Below are 21074 nucleotides of genomic sequence, written 5' to 3'. Positions count from 1 at the left end.
TTTGTATTACCATCTCTAACAGAAAGAGACCTTCTTTAACATAAAGTAGTCTTAGAAACTAATTTCAAGTGTAACTAATTTGGGATATTACCATGAGATATTTATAAATCTGATGATAGTCTCAATCAATATGTTTTCTAAACATTGTTTGTTAATCTGTTAAAAATTAAAAGATGATGTAGCATCTGTAGACCTTGAGTGGCTTTTAAGGACACAAAGTAATACTGTAGTAAGTAAGCCATTACCTCAGTTCCCACTTTTCTGTTCCCAGCTTCAGTGTACTAACATGCTTGTTGGCCATATAGATGTATTCTTCCTTTAATTGTTTGTTTGTATGTTTATTTATTTTATATTTCATTTTTATTTTATGCATAAGTTATTTTGACACTTTTGTCTATTTTAGACATTAACTCTGTGTAGATCCTGTAAAATGTAAATCTTTCTCCAAACTGCCTTTGCCTATTTACACTGTGGTATCTTTTCCTAAGACCTTAAAAACTTTTTTGAAACGGTTAAATATATCTCTTTGAGACTTAAATGATTGCTTAAGAAGTTTCTTCCAACCCTAGATTGGAGAAGGTCACTTCCTTAATGCTGGAAATTAAAATAAAGTAAATCTTTCTTTCTCTTTTTATTAGAACTTTAATCAAATTTTATTTTTGTATGAGGTATTACCTATATATACAATTTAATTAGCTTTCAGATGGAAAGCTAATTGTGGCAACTCATTTACTTAATAATATTTTCTTGTCCCACATATGTCTTAATTTCTTGCCACTCCATTAGACTGAAAGCTTTTTGAGGTTAGGGACAATGTTTTAATCAGCCTTGTACTATAATCACTGAAAGTACTGGAACACAATAAATCATACTGCCTATTCCTTGATTGAATAAACTAATTATCTAAAACTTCAGGAAGCCCCTAGGAACAATTATATTAACAGAACTTTTTGTCCTGAACACTGAAATAAGACATACAGAAGACTCTATGGAACAAAGGAGGAATGTGACTGAGTTTGTCCTCTTGGGGCTCACTCAGAGCCCCCAGGGTCAGAAAATATTATTTGTTGTGTTCTTGCTCATCTACATTGTGACAATGGTGGGCAACCTACTCATTGTCATGACTGTGGTGGTCAGTCCAACCCTGGATTCCCCTATGTACTTCTTTCTTGGTTACTTGTCATTTATGGATTCTGTTTATTCTACTACAGTCACTCCAAATATGATTGTAGATTTACTCTGTGAGAAGAAAGCCATTTCATTCCAAGCCTGCATGACCCAGCTTTTTATAGGGCACTTATTTGGTGGTGCTGAGATTTGCCTCCTGGTGGCCATGGCTTATGACCGCTACGTGGCCATCTGCAAACCTTTACATTATTCAGCAATCATGAATAAGCGAGTGTGTGTTTTGCTGCTGCTGATGGCCTGTGTTGGTGGGTTTTTACATGCAGTAGCTCATCCCCTTTTTGTTTATAACCTTCCCTTCTGTGGCCCCAATGTCATTGACCACTTCATCTGTGACATGTACCCCTTGTTAAAACTTGCTTGCACTGACACCTACGTTATTGGCCTCACTGTGGTTGCCAATGATGGGGCAATGTGTGTGGTCATCTTTATGCTCTTACTCATCTCCTATGGGGTCATCCTGAACTCCCTGAAGAATCTTAGCCCAGAAGGGAGGCGCAAAGCCTTGTCCACCTGTGGCTCCCACATTACTGTGGTTGTCCTCTTCTTTGTCCCCTGCATCTTTATGTATGTGAGACCTCCTTCTACCTTACCCATTGATAAGTCCTTGACTGTGTTTTACACCATTATCACCCCTATGTTGAACCCTCTAATCTATACTCTGAGAAATGGAGAGATGAAACATGCCATGAAAAAGCTCTGGACCAGAAAAAGGAAATGAGGCAGCAGGGAAACATTATCACGTATTTTCAATGAAAAATTACTATTTTCAGGAAAGCCATGTGTGACTGTTTACCTGTAGTAAGTGTCTCCTCAGGTTTAATAACTTGGGCATGATAAAAAAAACATTTATTATATGAAAACTTTCAATGATCTAAATATACTTTTAAGATTTTCATAATTTTCTAGTTCAAATATATATATATATGTGTGTGTGTGTATACATATGTAAATACATTTTTAAGATTTTCACCATTTCTTAGGGAAATATGTACAATTATTGGATGTAATGTGTCTCTCTTGTGAATATAGATTTATATTCTGTATGATGAGTTAAGCTACAGTTTATATCACAAATTAGTTTAGTTAGGGGAAGATTTTCTCCTGTTTCTTTGTTAACTGATGTAATCTTTCTCAGAATTAATGATGCATTACAGTTTTAAAAAAATAATAGAAGAGATATGACATAAACATTTCATTCACTCCTCCCTACGCAAAGACAGCCCATATTAATATTTAAAGTATGTATCTGCAAGATACTTTAAATAAATTAATTAGCTTGTATTGCTTAGAATATTAACATCAAAGAATATAGTTTCAGTGTTGTAATAGAAATCAAAAGGAAGCTAAGTTTATAAAAATAATGTGAATTCACAAGATGTATACGCAAAAAAAAAAAACAAATCTTACTTCTTTTCCTAATTGGGTAATCATATTATCTCCTCAAGTGGAGCAGCTTTGTTTGGAGTTATATTTTCATAGATATGATCCATTCATTTTCCCAAATAGTTTAAAATATCTGATCATACCTCTGTTATTTTTCAATATCACCATCTCCTTTTTTGCTTATATGTTTCATAAACTCTATAGAGACCCAGGTTCTTCCTTTTTGTGTAGATTTAGCATTCACCATAATCCATGAGCTTAAAACATGCATTTTAGAACTTGACGCCAGACATTTTGGGTGATATCATTGTTAAGAAAGATGGTGACAATATATGCCCTTCTTATCTCTCACGTTAATGAAATACAGTTTCCTAAGTAATAAAGAGGCCAGATATATATTGTTTTCTTTGATAGGCATCATTCATAAAATCCTCTCCCTCTGTGAATGAAGCTTAAAACAAAGTATTATCTGCCTCTAAATCATCAGAAGAATGTGGTCAACATGTTGTTACCCAGTCCAAACTCATTCTGCTTGCCACATGACAGGCCAGTAAATTGGGAGGCCTGGTGTTGGTGCCAGGATAACAACTCTTTTTGGAAATCCAGCAGGCTGAGAAGTTGAAGGACTAAAGTCTTAGAGAATCAACTTCCCCAAGTCACAATTCAGGCTCCTTTTATACTAAGCAGGGGATAAAGGGGAGAGGGTGTGGCTGAATGTTACAGACTTCTTGGTGTTGAAATAGTTTGTTCTTGAAGCTGTCCAGGTAGGTCAGTTATGACGTCTCTGTAAACCTCCATCAAGACAAATGTTATTCTCTGTTCTGCAACTGTTTATCTATATGTGAATGGAAAAGTGTTCTATGCTTAAAGGTCAGAGTCTTGAGAATAGACTACCTTGTATATTTCAAGCTATAGGCAACATTCATCTCCAAAACACACAGAACCAGCGTGACTAGGCACAGGACACAGAGCACAGGTTTAAAGCTAAAGGAACAAATTTAGCATAGAGTCAGATTTGTTCTTCCCTATTACAAAAAAACTCTATTATTCTGCCTCCATTATTTAATCTGGAGGGATTCATGAGGCGCTAAGTCTTTAGAGCAATGGGTGTGTTTCACCAGTAAATGACACTGTATGAAAAACCTCATATTCTGATATTTATCCCTACTACAGAGAAAGTTCTTATATTATCTCAAAGTCTTCACAAATACAATTCATCAAATACTACCAAGCATTTGAGTTTATCAGGTCTTATATAATGTATTCCTCCACTTTTGGATGCTGCTATAGACTGAGGATTTGTGTCCCTCTTCAAAATCATAAATTAAATCCTTTATAATGTGGTGGTATTTGGAGGAGGGCCCTTTGAGAAATGATTAGATCCTGGAGGTGGGGTCCTCATGAATGGGATTAATGCCTTTATAAAGAGACCCCAAGAGCTCACATGACCCTTCTGCCATGTAATGACTCAGCAAATAAATGGCTGCCTATGAACTAGGGAGGGGACCTTCCAGTTATGGAATCTGCCGGCACCTTAAACTTCGACTTCTGTGCCTACAAACCTGTGAAAAATAAGTGTTTATTGCTTAAGATCCCCCCAGTGTATGATATTCTGTATTAGCAGCTCAAATGGAGCAAGACAGAAATTTAGTTAATTTTCAAATTTGTGTAGTCATTTCAAGTGATGAGATAAAAGTCTTTGTTAATTTTCTCTGTTCATTGGTCTAAATCTCCCAGAAGTCAAGGAAAGTTACTTACCTTTGTGTTCTCTGTTTCTTGCACAATATATGGGACATGGAATTTACTCTATACTTTGTCCGTAACTTCAATTCTTGACCTATTGGAGTGTGATTTTTTTCTGATAAATTTTGATGAAATATTTCTATGTTAAATTGTAAATATATGTATATGTGTGTATATATAAATATGTTTATATATGTATATGTATGCTACAAATATTCACTCTTCCTTGAAATTTCCTAAAAATATTTTTATGTTATAACTATGAGTGTTAACATATACATATGTTATTTAATATTCTTTTACTTTTGATTTTTTCTATCACTTGGAAAATCCATATACTTCCAAATGTTTAATTAATTTTAATCTTTTTTTAAATGTCAACTTTTCAAATTTTTTTTTTTTTTTACCCACCTGAAATGTATTTTTGTTTATGATGGGGAAACATCTAAGCCCAAACAGGGAAAATAATCTGCCGACATAATTATTGATTTTGGTAATAATTTGAAAATTTTCTATTTAGTACATCAGATTTTACACCATCAAGAAGATTCAAATTTGGGGCACTTTCTCCTTTTTCTCTTCTTTTTTCCCCTCCTCACCTAAACTTCAGGGTAATATTGCAATGTTTGAAATCTTCTCATAAAAATATATTTAGAATGTCAGGACTCTATATATTAATTTTGGGGAAAATGACATGCTGTAATATTTTATTTTCCCATTCCAAATAAGATGTATATTGCTAAAGATTTATTGATGTCTCAATAAAAATTTGTAATCTTCACTGTAGAGTGTAAATAAATCTTACCTTATGATTCTTTATATAAAAAGAGGAGTCTCTTATTTATATTTGATTCACATTGTCAATGAGCTGATCAGAAGGGACTTAATGTTTTTTCCTGTCCTGAACTACAGGACAATTTTCAAAGCCAAGGACATTATTGTTAGTGGATAGAAAGGCCCTCAAGTTGGAAAGCCCACCAGATGTGTGGGTCATTGCCCACAGGTTAAGAAAGAATTCTCAGCAGAGGCAGAGGGACATAGTGAAAAGCTGCTTCATTGCTCAGAGAGAAAAGGGAGGGAAAAAAAAAGCAACAATCAAGTCTGAAGCAGTCATCCAGATAGACTGTTGAGACAACTTCAGCCCCTAAAAGGGTCACAGGGCCTTTTTTTGAAAGGCTTTGCCATCATTACCTTCATTTTGGTGGTGCCAATCCACTTCTATTATAGACTCTTTCCTCCCATGGAGCTCAGCCCTGAAGCAGAAACTTCAGTGGAAAAAGAGAACAAAGAAAGAGATACCGGGGTGTGTCCTTGGGATTGACGCTGCCGTTGTGGAACATAAATGTCTTCTTGTATGGCTGTGTCCTTGAGACCAAGGAGTCAGCTGTGGGATAAGAGAAAAAGTCCTGTTTTTCAACAATCTGGCATTTTCTTCCCCTTGTTGATGATCAGCTAGTGTCAGTAAGCCTGTATGATTACCTCTTTCAAAATGTCTATATTCAAACATTAATAGGCCTGTATCCAAAAATACACAAATACGTATCCCACCACACACTCAGATCTGACCCAACCTCATGTGAATCTCTATGACCATGTGTATGTGTACATTCAATGAACTGTAGGTCTACATCCAACTGCACGTATGTGCCTCTATGTGAACACACTAGGTCGGTATATGATGGCACATGGATCAATATTTGATTAGCAACATGAACGCATTTGTATATGTACATGCCTATGTATTTGATGTGATCACACACAGGACTTCATCTGTCCACACGCAGGGCTATCTTGCCATTTGCTGGTCTGTATCTGACTGCAGATGAATTTGGTTAGGATTTGGTTGAACAATTCTTTTGCTCCTTGTGACATGCACTTAGGTCGCACTCTGGTATTCATCTTCTGCCTGACACTTAAGGAGGGTCCAAGATTATTTCAGTTGTATGAATGGTGCCTTGGCAGGGATGACTACAAGACTAGACTGTTTTGAGTCTCTTTCTTATACATGTAGATGTAGGGTAATGTAGACAATGTCTGTCCAGTGAGGTAGTCAGACTTGTAAAATGGCAGCTTAGGGCTCCCAAAGAGAGGAGGTAAAATCAATCAGACCAGTTAAGTCCAGGATATCAAGTTTTAAATTCAGATTAATCTTCATGTTCAAGGAAATAATGAAGGAATGAAAAGGTAACTTACAGAAGGAGAGAAAATCATGTCTCACAATGAGTTAATGTCTAAAATATGTAAGGAACTTCTACAACAAAATTGCAACAACAACAGAATGATTTAAAATTGGGCAAAGCACCTGAATAGATATTTTTCAAAACAAGACATACAAATGGCCAATAAGAATATGAAAAGCTGCTCAACATCACTAATCAACAGGGAAATGCAATTCAGAGCCACAGTGATGTGTTACCTCACACCTGTTAGGATGGCTCTGTTAGATATGGAGCAGACATTTTGGTGAGGATGTACAGAGAATGGAACCCTACTGTACTTTGGAGGGAATATAAATTTGTTCAGACACCATGAAGAACATTATGGAGATTTTTCAAAATATTAACTAAAAAACTAGTGTATGATTCAGCAATCCTATGTGTATGTGCATATCCTGTGTGTATTTCTTATCCAGGATATGAAACCAGGGGTTTGAAGAGATATCTATACTCTCATTTTCACTGCAACATTAATTATAAAATGAAACCATGACAGAAATAAATGTATTCTACCACCTCTGAATATAATTAAAGAGTGAAATTATTTTCATCATTATCTTGTTAATCTGATTCCAGAATTGAAACAAGATACAACCACTTTGAAAAAGTACCATAAACTTTACATGATGGGAAGTGTTAATATTACAATAGGGTTCATAATTATCATTTAATGTACATCTGAAAACAATAATTAAAAATTATGATGTGCATAAAATGTAGGTTGATAATGAAATCATACAATAAAAAACTTTAAATCAGATTGTTACCCACCTAAATGAGTAATTTATATAATAGCAAATATTATACACATAATAACATAATATAATACATAATACATACTATAAACATACTATTAAGCTCATTTGTCTCAAATACCTAAATTCATAAATGGTCAATCTATTATTTTTCTCTTGTCATTATATTTTGTCTTCATGTAGATTTAAGAGGAGTTCAAAATAAAAATGAATGCTATGATTTCCCCTCTGAAGTTCAGTTCAGTTACATGAAATAATTGGGTTGTTGGAAGATCTCCTAATGGTGGCGAAATACCCCTGAGGTTCAATTAGCCACAGCTAACAAACGTCTTCAAATTGACCTACAAGCAGGAAACATGGTAGCACGTCTAAAATGAAAGAGAAAGACCTTATCCAAAAGTACTATTTATAAGTCAGCAAAGACAATTATTATAGCTGAGCTAGTTGGCAACTTTAATCTTACAACTTCAGTGCTTTCTTGGAGAACTAACATCTGCCTTTTGCCCTGGCCATGGAGCTGTGTCAGACAAGGTCATAGGTAAGATTCCCCACCTCCCCCAGGAAATCACATCATCATAGACTGTCAGGGTTAAAAGGCCCTTACAAATTGAAGAGTCAGCCCTCATCCTCCCCAGTCTGAGATTCCAGTCCCTCTTCAGCAGGGGAAACATCAAGAAAGACCGACTCAACTACACCACCATCAACTTAGAAGTAAAATTATTTGGGGCCTTTTTTCTTACTGACATATATTTCAAGTAGAAGAATAAGATAATTAGTTAGAATCAAATGAGATCAACTACATAACTCAAATTTTCATACAAAATTTTCCCCACTTAATAATAATCAGGCTTTTGTAATGATACTGCACCATTTTTAAAAACACTCTGTTAAAAACCACGCGTGAATCAAAGTGATGCACTATGTTTTAATGATCAATTTCCCCAATGGTGAATATCCCATGTAGTTTCTAAATTTTCCACAGCTCTTAATAATTGTGTTGAATATATTTGTAAATAAAGACTTTCAGCTTTTAAAAATATATTTTTTAGAATTTAACCCTAGAATGAGTACTGTGGAGCTAATGAAAAAAGAAAAAGTAATTTTTATATCTTCATAGTTATTTCTAAACCACTTTTTAAATATAATTCTTACTTTATGTACAACCTTCTCTTTTCTGGTCTGTTGGGAGTCAATCTTAGAACAGAGGAATGCAATGAAGCTGCCACACTTTGTTTTCACATACGTGAAATTTTTCATATGGGATGATTAAAAAACAATGCTTTTTATTCACTTATCTTTGAAAGGAAAAGACTTTTTTTCACAATACATTGTATTATATTTATGTTTTTTTTAACACAGAGTAGGGCTCAGAACCATGGGACAGAGAGATGACTTAGAAGAGTCAAATGGACTTAGATCAGAAGGAGAATTCAGATCTCACATAGGTGGTCCAGTGTTCTCTCAGTAAATTAACCTTTAAATGTTACCCTATAGATGTTTTACAGGTACTAAGTGTCCGAAAAGAAGGAAATATCATGGAGGGAGTAAAGAAGAATTGAAACAAGCACTGAGGTAGGGGTGTCAAGGACACGCTCCACAGGTACAGTGGCTGCTTTTTTTGTTTGTTTGTTTAGAGAAATTCAGACCATGATAGTTTCATGATTAATGGGTAACATTTCATAACTTTTGTAGGTAATTCAGGCCCCAGGAAGGTGTTACTTGCTGAATGGACCTCCTCAAATCTCCCAATAATGTGACTGAATTTGTTCTCTTGGGACTCACACAGAATCCACACTTGCAGAAAATACTCTTCATTGTCTTTTTGCTCATTTTCCTATTTACCGTGTTGGCCAACCTGCTCATGGTCATCACCATCTCCCTCAGCCCTGCACTTTCAGCTCCCATGTACTTCTTCCTCACTTACTTGTCCTGCATAGATGCCTCCTTCACCTCTGTCACAACTCCTAAAATGCTCATTGACCTGCTGCACCAGAAGAAAACCATCTCCTGGGGTGGCTGCATGACGCAGCTCTTTTTGGAACATTTCCTGGGAGCATCAGAGGTCATAGTCCTCACTGTCATGGCTTATGACCACTATGTGGCCATCTGCAAGCCTCTGCACTACACGACCATCATGCGACAGGGGCTCTGCCAGCTCCTGGTGGTGGTGGCCTGGCTTGGGGGGATCCTACATGCCACTGTGCAGATGGTTTTTACATTTGACTTGACCTTCTGTGGTCCCAATGTCATTGACCACTTCATGTGTGACTTCTTCTCACTGTTGAAACTTGCCTGCAGCGACACCTACAGGCCTGGAGTGGTGGTGGCAGCCAACAGTGGGGGCATGTGCTTACTCATTTTTTCCATGCTACTCATCTCCTACATAGGCATCCTGCGCTCCCTGAAATCCCATGGCTCTGCGGGCCCTCACAAGGCCCTCTCTACCTGCGGCTCCCACTTTATAGTTATGATACTCTTTTTTGTCCCTTGTATATTCACCTACACACATCCTGTGGCCACTTATCCTGTGGACAAGTTTTTGGCTGTGTTCTTTGGAATCCTCACTCCCATGTTAAATCCTATAATTTACACAGTGAGAAACACAGAGGTGAAGAATGCCATGAGGAGTCTGTTGAAGAGGAGAGAAACTTAGGCTGTTCATGATGCCAAGTAAGTGATGATTTATATGTATGGAGGATCATACCTGTAGTAATTTGTGCCAGAAAAACAGTTCCTTGAGAGCTGAATATTCCTTACTGTTTTCATATATAATGCATAGATATGCATAAATCACATATATAGGTAGTATATTTGAGGCATTACTATTTTGGAGGGGGAGATGATACAGGGAGCAGAATGTCTGAAAAAGCAACTTTCTCAGACAATAGGGAAGAAAAGAGTTAGGAATACTGTCCCAATTCATGTCTAAATGACTAGATAAAAGCATGGGGTAACTTTAGAATGTTAGTAAAGACTATCCAAGCACAGAGATTGGCCCATCACCTGTGAGAATCATATTCAGTGAAATTGAGAGACTCTTGCTTCTCATGAGACTTCTCAGAGTGTGTGGTCAATGATGATAATGAACCAGTTTTAATCTGGGAAGCATGCTGTAAATTGATATTTTCAACTATTGAATGTGGAAGAAGAATGAAGGCTATAACCCCAAACATTTCCAAATTAAAAGCATGCCATTTGAGATGTACTAATTGTTATGCAGTGAGGAAGAATTTACTTTTTTTTTTTTCTGGCTGAAGAACATTTACAAATTCTTTTTAATGGCAACAGTCCTGCAGTTGAGTGTGATAAAATGTTAATAATAGTCTTAAAAGATGTAGAGAACACCAGATGAGGTGATAGAAAAACTCAGTTCTGGTACTAGCTAGGTAGCCAAGAACAAGTCCTATTGACTTTCTTCATCTATATTATCAAGCAGAAAATTGTGTGGCCATTCTTCTATTGAAGAAGAGAGCTTAGTTGCTGAACATATAATTGAACTGTTATTACTGTGGTCTGATTTTATACTGGTGGAGCACCATCTTGTGTGTCTCCAGTGAAGTTCTGCTTCTGGGAAAAGTAGGTCACTGCATGAATGGATGGAGATTCACTGGTATGGTGATTAGTGCCTCAGTCTGTGGGGTCACAGCCTCAGAGGGATGCAGTTGAAATGATGCAAGTCTGTCCACATTGAAATTTATTGCCATTTGAATATGGCACTGTGCCCTCTTTTAGCCCAGGTCTATTACCTAAATGAAGATATGTATTAATCATGTTTCTTCTAAGATGTAGATTGGAAACTGTTTAAAAATTAAATTCCAATAAAGCTAAATGACATGCACAGTTCCACAATCTTGTAAACACCTTATCTGGCTACTTTTTTGGTAACTATTTATGTTATGGAAATGACAGGCCAGTCAAGAAACAAGCACCACTCGGAGGGTTGGAGTACTCAGATGTATTACGCCGGCGGGCTCAGAAGGGCTTCTGCTCCGAAGCTCTGAGCACCTACAAGACGTGCACATGAGGTCTTATAGGGTAAAGTACAAGCTTGGGGTATTCGGCCAATAGGCATGGGACAGCTTTAGCAGCATCGTTATCACAAAAGTGGAGGTGGGGAGGCAGCAAACCAACATTCCAAAGCCAGATATGTATCTTTGAAAACCCAGCTGGCTAGCAAAAAAACATAAACAGAAAACCAACACTACTTAACTTAGATTTACAAGTTAGTCCAGCAGAACTCAGATCAGTATTCCGATACTTAGACTTGTGAGTTATCTTGTTAGCCCAGCCCAGCCTCTCCTTCACATTCCTAGACCTGTGAGTTCTCTTATTAGACCAGCCCAGCTTTTCCTTCACATTTATTTGAAACTTGAATTTGTTTGTCATCCACAAAGTTTCATTTCTGTATAAATCCTTGGACATTTAGAGCATCTGTTTTAAATCTTGCTTCAAAATTGTTAGAAACTCTGATCCTCTTGATGCAGGAAAACAGATGTGGGGCATGAGAAAGGCTGTGTCCCAGATCTCGGTTGAGCCCCTGGGACATGCCCCACCAAGTGTGGGTCCTTGGCTTCATGCAGGAAAGAATTCAAGTGTGAGCCGCAGTTGAGTGAAGGTAGATTTATTCAAAGAGAGATATTGAAAGGCAAGAGAAAGGCCACGAGGTGTGGGGGTTGGGTGCTCAGGTTAAGAGTAGGTACACACTCCATAGACAGAGTGTGGGCGTCTCCAAAGAGGGAGAGAGAGAGGCGGCCATGAGGCACTGTGTCGCTGGTTTTCATTGGCTTGGTGGCTTCATATGCTAGTAAGTAGAAGGACTAGTCTAAGGGCAAGGGGCTGGGATTCCCAGGAATTTGGCCATTTCCCACTCTGTGACCTTTTGTGGCTAGCCTTGGGACTGCCATGGTGCCTGTGGGCATGTTACTCACCATGTTAATAAATTACAATGTACATATAATGAAGCTCAAGATCTGCTAGAAGTTAAGTCTCTTCATCCAGAGCCTCAGGGCCTACTGGGGGTTGAATCTTTCACCGTTGTGATGTTAATTGCTGTGGCATTCCTTGAATGGCTGTGCCCTGCCCCCTTCCATCCTGTCTCATTCCCCTCTCAGAGATTTTACTCCCATAAACTTATGGGTGTGCAAAGGGGCTAAAGTCCATCTTCTGAAACTGCTTCCAGGCTGAGTAGGGGTGTTGACCCTGCCTATCAGGGAGTTAAAAATCTCTGAATGCCTAATCTAGGAGCCCCAAGGGCAGGATAGCCTTTTGTATTTGCAACCAAGGGCTGAGAGCATAGCCATCGTCTGATGTGCGGCTGCTGTAACCCACTGTTTCCATTGACTTCTGATGAATTTTCTTAAAGATGAAGCACCTTTGTAACAGCAGTTTGACCATCTGTAACAACAAAAAGACTTAAAAGGCATGGTTAAATATTTGTAATCACTGCTACATGATATTATTATTATTTTTTAAACAGGTACCTGAGGTTTGTATTGAGTTGCAAGTGTAGGTCTCTCCTGGCTCCTGTTGGGGCTTATAAATTACAGGTTTTATTCTGGACAGATGTACCCAACTAGCAATTCCTTGTAGCTTAACGTCAGTTGGGGTGCTCAGTAGTACCTGATATGGTCCCTTCCATTTTGGCTGCAGCTGGTCTTCAGGGGACCCCTCCTTCCAAGTTTTTAGTAAGACAAAATCTCCTGATTGGACAGGGACTTCAGCCTTTTCCTCTGTGGGAAAGGGCAACACTTTGTTTCCATACCCTTGGAGAGCCTTTTGAACTTGACTTAAGCTAACAATGTGGGAAACTAATCTATGAGTTTCCTCATCAGACAGGAAATCTGAAGTTAAAATGAGCCTTTCATACATCATTTCAAATGCGCTAAGATTTAAAATTCCCTCAGAGGTCGTCCTTATTCTTAGAAGGGCTATAGGCAGGAGGGGAATCCAGGTTTCTGACGTCTCCTGACATAGCTTAGCAAGTGTTCTCTTTAGAGCATGATTTGCTTTTTCCACCTTGCCTGAGGATTGGGGCCTCCAGGAAGAGTGGAGGTGATAGCTAATACCCAGAGTGGAGGAAGCCTGTTGAGTCACCTTGGCAGTGAAGGAGGGTCCATTATCACTCAGTAAGCTTTTTGGTAGCCCAAATCTTGGGATTATTTCTTTGAGCAGAAATTTTGACACTCCTATTGCTTTTTCCGTTCTGGTGGGGAAAGCTTCTACCCATCCTGTAAAGGTGTCTATGAATCCCAACAGGTATTTCCATCCCTTACAAGAGGGCATCTGGGTAAAGTCCGTTTGCCAATCTTCCCCTGGATAAGTTCTCCGATGTTGTGTGGGCCAGAGTAGGGGTGGGGGTATAGCGTGACTCCCCGGGTCATTGTGGGCACAGAGGTCACAGGCCCTAGTGACTTCATTAACAGTTTGGGATAGTCCCTTGCCCAGGAGCACTTGAGAAATTAGTCTGAGCATGGAGTCCCGCCCTAGGTGGGTGGATTTGTGGAGATGCTTAATTATTTTCCATTGTTTGTCCCCAGGAATGAGAAGCTTATTATCTTTTGTCAGCCACCCTGAGAGATTCTTCTCTAGCCCCCTGTGTTTAGCCCGTTCGACTTCTTCAGGTGTGTAGGACGGCGCCGTTGGGAGAGGCTGGCCCTCAGGTGGGAGAACTGCAGCTTGTGAGACCGGCTGTTCTCTGGCTGCAGCTTCGGCGCCTTGTCTGCGCGGGCGTTTCCCTTTATAAGATATGAATCGCCCTTTTGGCGTCCCCTGCAGTGTGTGACTGCAACCTCTTTAGGAAGTGGGACTGCTTCTAGGAGTTTTAGAATTTCTGTTTGGTGTTTGATAGGGGACCCCTTGGCTGTCAGCAGTCCCCTCTCTTTCCATATGGCAGCATGGGCATGTCACACTAGGAATCCATATTTAGAGTCAGTATAGATGTTGATTCTTAAACCTTTTCCTAACTGGAGTGCTCTTACTAAAGCGATTCGTTCAGCCTTTTGCCCAGAAGTCCGGGAGGGCAGAGCTCCATACTCAACGACTGTCTGTAGCTTTACTATAGCGTAGCCAGCTCGCCCTGTTCCATTATGTATATAGCTGCTTCCATCAGTAAACCGTTCTGCATCCGGATTGGACAGGGGCTCACCCCTGAGATCTGGCCAGCTGGAGTAAACTTGTTCAATAGTCTCCACACAGGAGTGAACGAGGGATTCCTGGGATGAGGGATCTGGCATTAGAGTGGCCGGATTTAAAACACGGCAATCTTTAAAAGTTCTGTCTGGGGAATCAAGTAGGAGGCCTTGCTGTTTAAGTAGTCGCCCACCTGTCAGCCAGGGGTGTCCTTCAGTCTCTAAGACTCCTTGTACCTGGTGGGGGGTTAGAACTTCCAGTGGCTGTCCCAGGGTAAGCTTATTGGCCTCTTCTACTCACAGAGCAGTGGCAGCTGCTGTCCTAAGACATCCTGGCCACCCTGCGGTCCCCTGATCAAGTTGTTTTGAGAAATAAGCTGTTGGTCTAGGCAGACCCCTGAGCTTCTGGGTGAGGATGCCCAAAGCTCTTCCTTGCCTCGCAGCTATATAGAGGGTAACAGGGTTTTTTGAGTTTGGGAGACCCAGTGCAGGCGCAGTTCCTAGTTTCCATTTTAAAGGTAGACATGCCTGTTGACAATTTTTGTCCCAGTTTAGGGGTCCGTGGTCACCCCCTTTTTAGGGCCTCATAAGGAGGCTTTGTGATAAGCCCAAATCCAGGAATCCAGGTCCCACCATCTCCAGAAAGGCCCTCAGTTGCCTCTTAGTCTGGGGGGGGGTTGAAGGGTCCTAATAGCTTCCTTTTGGTCTGGGGCTAGAGCTCTGGTCCCAGGGCAGAGCGTGTATCCCAGGTACTTAACCTGCTGTGTGGAAACCTGGGCCATGTGGGGAGAGACTCAATTTCCTCCTTCTCCTAGGAAGCTGAGAACTTGAGTAGTGTTTTTATCTGAATCCCCTCTAGTGGGTCTACAAATCAGGAGATCGTCCACGTGTTGTAAGAGAGAGCCGTTGGTCAATTCTAATTATCTCAACTCTTCTGCTGATGCACTTCCAAACAAGTGAGGGCTGTCCCTGAAGCCTCGGGGCAGCACAGTTCAGGTTAGCTGGGAAACACTGCGAGTGTCTGGATCTGTGCCCTCAAAGGCAAAGAGATATTGGGAGTCTGGATGCAGAGGAATGCAAAAGAAAGCATCCTTTAGATCTAGCACTGTGAACCAAGTTGCATTTTCTGGGACCTGGGTCAATAAAGTGTGTGGATTAGGGACTATTGGGTGAATTGGAACCACTGCCTCATTAACTGCCCTCGGGTCTTGAACAAACCGGTATTCTCCATTTTGCTTTTTTATGGGCAGGATAGGAGTATTACATGGAGATTGGCAGAGTCATAACTGCCCGTATTTTAAGAACTTGGTTATCAAAAGCTGGATACCTCGTTGGGTCTCAGGCCTCAAGGGACAGTATCTCCTCCATGGGTAATTAGTATTTGGCTTTAACGAGATCTGAACTGCGGGCACTTTAGTAGCCTTGCCAGGGACCTCTGTGTCCCTGACAGCAGGGTTTACTTGAGAAACAATAAGAGGTGGAAGGGGGATCTCCCCTGATTTAGCATTGAAGTGGATTCCCAAGGCCAAGAGCAGTCATTTTTCTTGGCGGGTGCCTTCTTCATGAGGGTCTCCAAACTGCAGTACTGTCTGGAATTCAGTGAGCAAATCCCTTCCCAACAAGGGGACGGGGCACTTAGGCATGAGCGGAAACTCATGTGCAAAGGTAAAATTTTCTAGCAGGCAGCTAAGGGGGGCTGTAAATTGCTTGGTTTGGGGCTTTCTGTCAATCCCCGTTACTACACAGGGTTGGGAGGACAAGGGTCCAGGGAAATCAGTCAGCACAGAGTAGGCGGCTCCAGTATCTAATAAGAAAACAACTTTTCTACCTGCCACATCAAGGGTTACCCATGGCTCCTCTGGAGAAATAACCAGGTGTCCTGTGGGAGCCAGGGAGGGTCCCAGGCCCTGTTGGTCTTCAGCCATCTCAGCCTTCATTGGTTTGGGAGCCCCAAGCCCCCTTCAGGACTGGGGGCAGTCCTGCTTCCAGTGGCCTTTTTGTTTGCATATCGAGCAGGGTCCCCATGGACCTTTTTCAAATATAGGTTATTTGTTCTTCCAGTGGCCCTCCTGGCTGCATTTAAAACAGGTCACTTTTCGGCAAGACAGTGGCTCAGATCCAGGCATCCTGGATCCTGTCCTCGCCATGGGTCTTCTTGGAGGGTAACCCTGAGGTGGCACAGGGGTTAGGGCAGCTGCTAGGAATTGTGCCTTTTGCTGTTGTCCCTGGACCCTTCTTGCCTCCCCAACCCTGTCTCTATTGTTAAATACTCCAAACGCCAGCTCCACGAGATGATTCCTGGGGGTCTGGGGTCCCAGAGCTGCCTTCTGTAATTGTCCCCTGATGTCTGGGGCCAACTGAGTGATAAAATGGGTATTTACCAGGACTTCCCCCTCAGGGGTTTCAGGGTTAATATTAGTGTACTTTTTAAGGGCCTCCACTAAGCGGCACTGGAAGAGGGCTGGATTCTCATCTTTTCCCTGTGTTACATCCCTGACTTCGTCATAGTTGACAGGCTTAACAATACACTTTTTCATCCCCTCTATGAGGCAAGTTACCATACGGTTTCTGCGTTCAAGCCCTCTACCTCCCTGGTGGTAGTTCCAGTGGGGGTCTTGGTCAGGGATTGCATCCCCCCAGTAAGGGAGATTATACGTCCCTGGTTGTGGGCAGCCAGTTCATCAGCATATGCCCGGGCTGCACCGAGGATCTGGCTTTTTTCCTCGAAAGTGCAGCAGGTTGAAAGGAGGACCTGTAGGTCCCCCCAGGTAAGCTCATAGGCCATTGTCAGCCTGGCAAGTTCCTCCATGAACCTACTGGGGTCCTTGGAGAAACATTCAAATTTCTTCTTGCAAATAGCCAAATCAGCCATAGGAAAGGGGCCGTGAACTCTGTTCCCCCATCACTGGCTGGCACTTCCCTTAAGGGGCAGAGTTTGGTAGTAGGAGGTTGGCAGGTGGCCCCACTTGGAGTAGTACTGGCAAGACTTTCCTCTGGTGAGGGAGATGCTGGGGAAGACTGTTCACGCTCAGAGTTGGGGGAAGTAGGAACTTCTGGCTGTGGACCTTGGGCAGCTGGACTCATAAGATGGTCATCTAGAATATCGAGCTCCTGTGGGAGGAGATACTTAGAGGGGATGCAGGCCAGGAATATCCAGCAGGGGTTCCTTAGACCTGGGTTTTGGGATAGGGTCAGGAACATTTGGACATATGGGATTTCCCCGCATTTACCGCCACTTTTACAAAAGAGGCCTAGCTGCAAGGTGGCATTGTAAGTTAGTGACCCAGTCTTTGGCCAGACTTCTTGGTCCCCTAGTTTGTTTTGTGGTCATACAGTATTACAAGGGAAAATTAATTTCTTTTTCTTTAAACTATCCTTTTTAAACTTTTTCCAATTAATTAATATGCATCCTAACGGTGAGTCCTTTGGGGTACATGTAGTTGTCCCCATTTTGGTTAGGATGTCCTACCTGTGAGCCTGGGTGGCTCCCTTGGATTAGTTAAGGGAAGGAGCAAGGGCCAGAGGGAGAAAAGGTGACTAGAGTCCCAGAGTCTAAATCCTTTAGAGGGAAGGAGGAGACCTAGGTCCTGAGTCAACTAAGCAAATTACTTTTTGTGAAAGAGAAACAAATAGCATTGAAAGGTGGAAATCTAGAACAGAAAAGGAATGCTATAGCCCCAATGCCTCTTAGACCAGAGATCCATAGGCCCACTGAGGGAGCGTCCGCCTGCGGCTCCCACTCAGGGGCACTGTAACCTGTCACTTGTGGAGAGTACTTGCTGGCAACTCTCGCTCAGAGGTGCTTAAGCCTGTGACCCAACCAAGGGGTGCTAAAACCTGTGATCCGCAGAGGGACTGCCCACCCACAACTCCCATCTACAGATGCAATGGGGTTGTATGCCCCAAGGGCACTTGGGGAAGGCCGGGCCACAAATTTTTAAAGGGGAACTCCCAGAGTCCCCCAATTTGGGCCCCCCTTTTGCAGTTCCAGTGTCCCAGAACCAGACCAACACCATGCAGAGAGGTGGAATTGGGCTCAAAGAGTCATGGAGGGGAAGCTCACCCAATCAGGCTGCCAGTTACTTGCCACGTGGTCTTAATTTGGATGTCTGAGTGGTCGCCTTGGTGGATCTTCTCGAGTCCAAAGAGATAGAGCGATAGAGGAGAGAAAGTAAAGATCCAGAGGAGAAGAGCCCTGGGCTCGGTGGGCTCCTTCACAGCTAGAGAGCTGGTCTCTGCCAGATCCTGCAGGCAGTGTCAGCTGCCACCTAAGGGCTACTTGAATCTGCATGGCACAGGAGAAACCCCCTGCCACCCTCCGAAGAGAGGGGAGCTGTAGCCCAATAGGTGGATTGATGTTATGCCCTTTGAGCCTGTTTCTTTATGTAAATGCCCCACATTGGACGCCAGAGATATGATGCAGGAAAACAGATGTGGGGCATGAGAAGGGCTGTGTCCCAGATCTCGGTTGAGCCCCTGGGATGTGCCCCGCCAGGCGTGGGTCCTTGGCTTCGTGCAGGAAAGAATTCAAGAGCGAGCCACAGTTGAGTGAAGGTAGATTTATTCAGAGAGAGATATTGAAAGGCAAGAGAAAGGCCACGAGGTGTGGGGGTTGGGTCCCCAGGTTAAAAGTAGGTACACATTCCATAGACAGAATGTGGGCCATCTCTGAAGAGGGAGAGAGAGGGGCGGCCGTGAGGTGCCGTGTTGCTGATTTTTATGGGCTTGGTGGCTTCATGTGCTAGTAAGTAGAAGGACTAGTCTAAGGGGAAGGGGCTGGGATTCCCAGGAATTTGGCCATTTCCCACTCTGTGACCTTTTGTGGCTAGCCTTGGGACTGCCGTGGTGCCTGTGGGCATGTTATTCACTATGTTAATATTGCAATGTGTGTATAATGAAGCTCAAGGTCTACTAGAAGTTAAATCTCCCACCATCTTGAGCCTCAAGGCCTGCTGGGGGTTGAATCTTTCACCGTTGTGATGTTAATTGCTGTGGCATTCCTTGAATGGCTGTGACCATCCTTGAATGGCTGTGCCCTGCCCGCTTCCATCCAGTCTCAGGTCCAACCAGTGTTCCAGGTTCTTGTGCCATCCCAGAAGGAATTTAGAGACAAGACTTAGAGGTTAAAAAAAGTAAAGTGAGGATTTATTAAAGGATGGATAGTACATTCTCAAGGTGGGAGTGGGCAGGCTCAGGTGAGAGACAGCCCTGAGTCTCTTTGGCAAGTTACTTACATAGGGAATAAAAAATGAATGGGCAGAATATTCATTGAGAAGGGAAGGCCTTGGAGTCATAGTTCCTGATTATCATCTCAACTCCACCTTCCCTAAGGGAGGAGAGAATTTTCTCCGTATTTAGTCTGGATCAGAAGTGTCACGGCTTCAGTGCATGATGGGTACTTCTGATCTGCAAGGCTAATTTTATTGAAATAAGGTTATATTCAGACACTGGAAATTCCTACCTTTTCTAACCTTTCTTTGTTGGTGTCCAGGCCCAAAGGTGAGGCCCCTTATCAGCCCAAAGATTCCTGCTTTTCTTTCTCTGCCCAGGGACCCCTGGTGCTTACATGGTGTATGTTTTCCTGCATTTGGCCTGTGCCTCACCTTTCTGCCCAATTCCTGCCATTTGGCCTGTGTCCCCCTTTCTCTGCTCGTATCTAGCTATCTGCCTGCTCTAACAACTTGACCCTTCTGCCATGTGAGGACACAGCAAAAGATCACTGTCTGTCAACTAGAGAGTGGACCGTACCAGATATGGAATCTGCTAGCACCTCAATCTTGGACTTCTGAGCCTCCCATCCTGTGAAAAATAAATGTTTATAGTTTAAGCCACCTAGTTTATGGCATTCTGTAATGGTAGCCCAAATGGATCAATCCAAAATTTAGTTAATTTTCAAATTTGTGTAGTCATTTCAAGCAAGGAAATGAAAATCTTTGTTAACTGTCTATGTTAATTGATCTGTAATTTCCCTGAAGTCAGGGGAAGTTACTTGTTTTTGTGTTCTCTGTTTCTTGCACAATGTGTAGAACATAGAACACACTCTGTAGACTTTGTCCATTATTTGAATTCTTGATCTATTGGTATGTGAATTTTTTCTGATAAATTTTGATGAACTCTATTTTAAATATATAAATATATATTACTTTATACTTGCTATAAATATTTACTCTTATTTGATATTTGCTACAAACATTTTCTGTATTATGTTATTTATATTATGTGTGATTCTATATATATATATATGTTATCTTAATATACTTTTACTTTTTGATTTGTTCTATCAATTGGAAAATCCATACTCTGATGATTTTATAAATTTTACTCTTTTTTTAAAAAATAACTTTTCAAACACTTTATTTATTTATTTATTTTTTACTCACCTAAAATTTGTTTTTGTTTATGATGGGGAAACATCTAAACACAAACAGGTAAAATAATTTGACAACATAATTATTAATTTTGATAATAATTTTAAAACTTTTTACCTAGTACATCAGGTTTTACACCATCAAGAAGATTCAGTTGGGGTTCACTCTCTCTTTCTCCTCCCCCCCTCATCTCCTCCCCTAAACTTTAGTGTCATTTTGCAAAGTTTGAAAACTTTTCATAAAAATATACCTAGAATGTCATGATTCTACCTATTTGTTTTGAGGAAATTGACA

General features: G+C 41.2%; 2 protein-coding genes across 2 annotated transcripts; both read left to right on the top strand.

The window, feature by feature from the left end:
• The first annotated feature begins 932 nt into the window (after window positions 1-932).
• On the top strand, window positions 933-1906 carry LOC102505851 (olfactory receptor 4A15). Its single transcript, XM_006192503.3, has one exon. It carries the CDS (start codon window positions 989-991, stop codon window positions 1904-1906), a length of 918 nt encoding a protein of 305 aa, XP_006192565.1. The 5' UTR covers window positions 933-988.
• Window positions 1907-9011: 7105 nt separating this feature from the next.
• On the top strand, window positions 9012-9938 carry LOC116666657 (olfactory receptor 140-like). The gene has a single exon (XM_032490486.1). It carries the CDS (start codon window positions 9012-9014, stop codon window positions 9936-9938), a length of 927 nt encoding a protein of 308 aa, XP_032346377.1.
• Window positions 9939-21074: the final 11136 nt, after the last annotated feature.

Source organism: Camelus ferus, chromosome 10 (genome assembly GCF_009834535.1).
Source record: "Camelus ferus isolate YT-003-E chromosome 10, BCGSAC_Cfer_1.0, whole genome shotgun sequence".
In the NCBI taxonomy this organism is placed as follows: Eukaryota; Metazoa; Chordata; class Mammalia; order Artiodactyla; family Camelidae; genus Camelus; species Camelus ferus.
The sequence above is the reverse complement of the archived record's forward strand: the minus strand, read 5'-3'. Positions and strand labels throughout refer to the sequence as shown.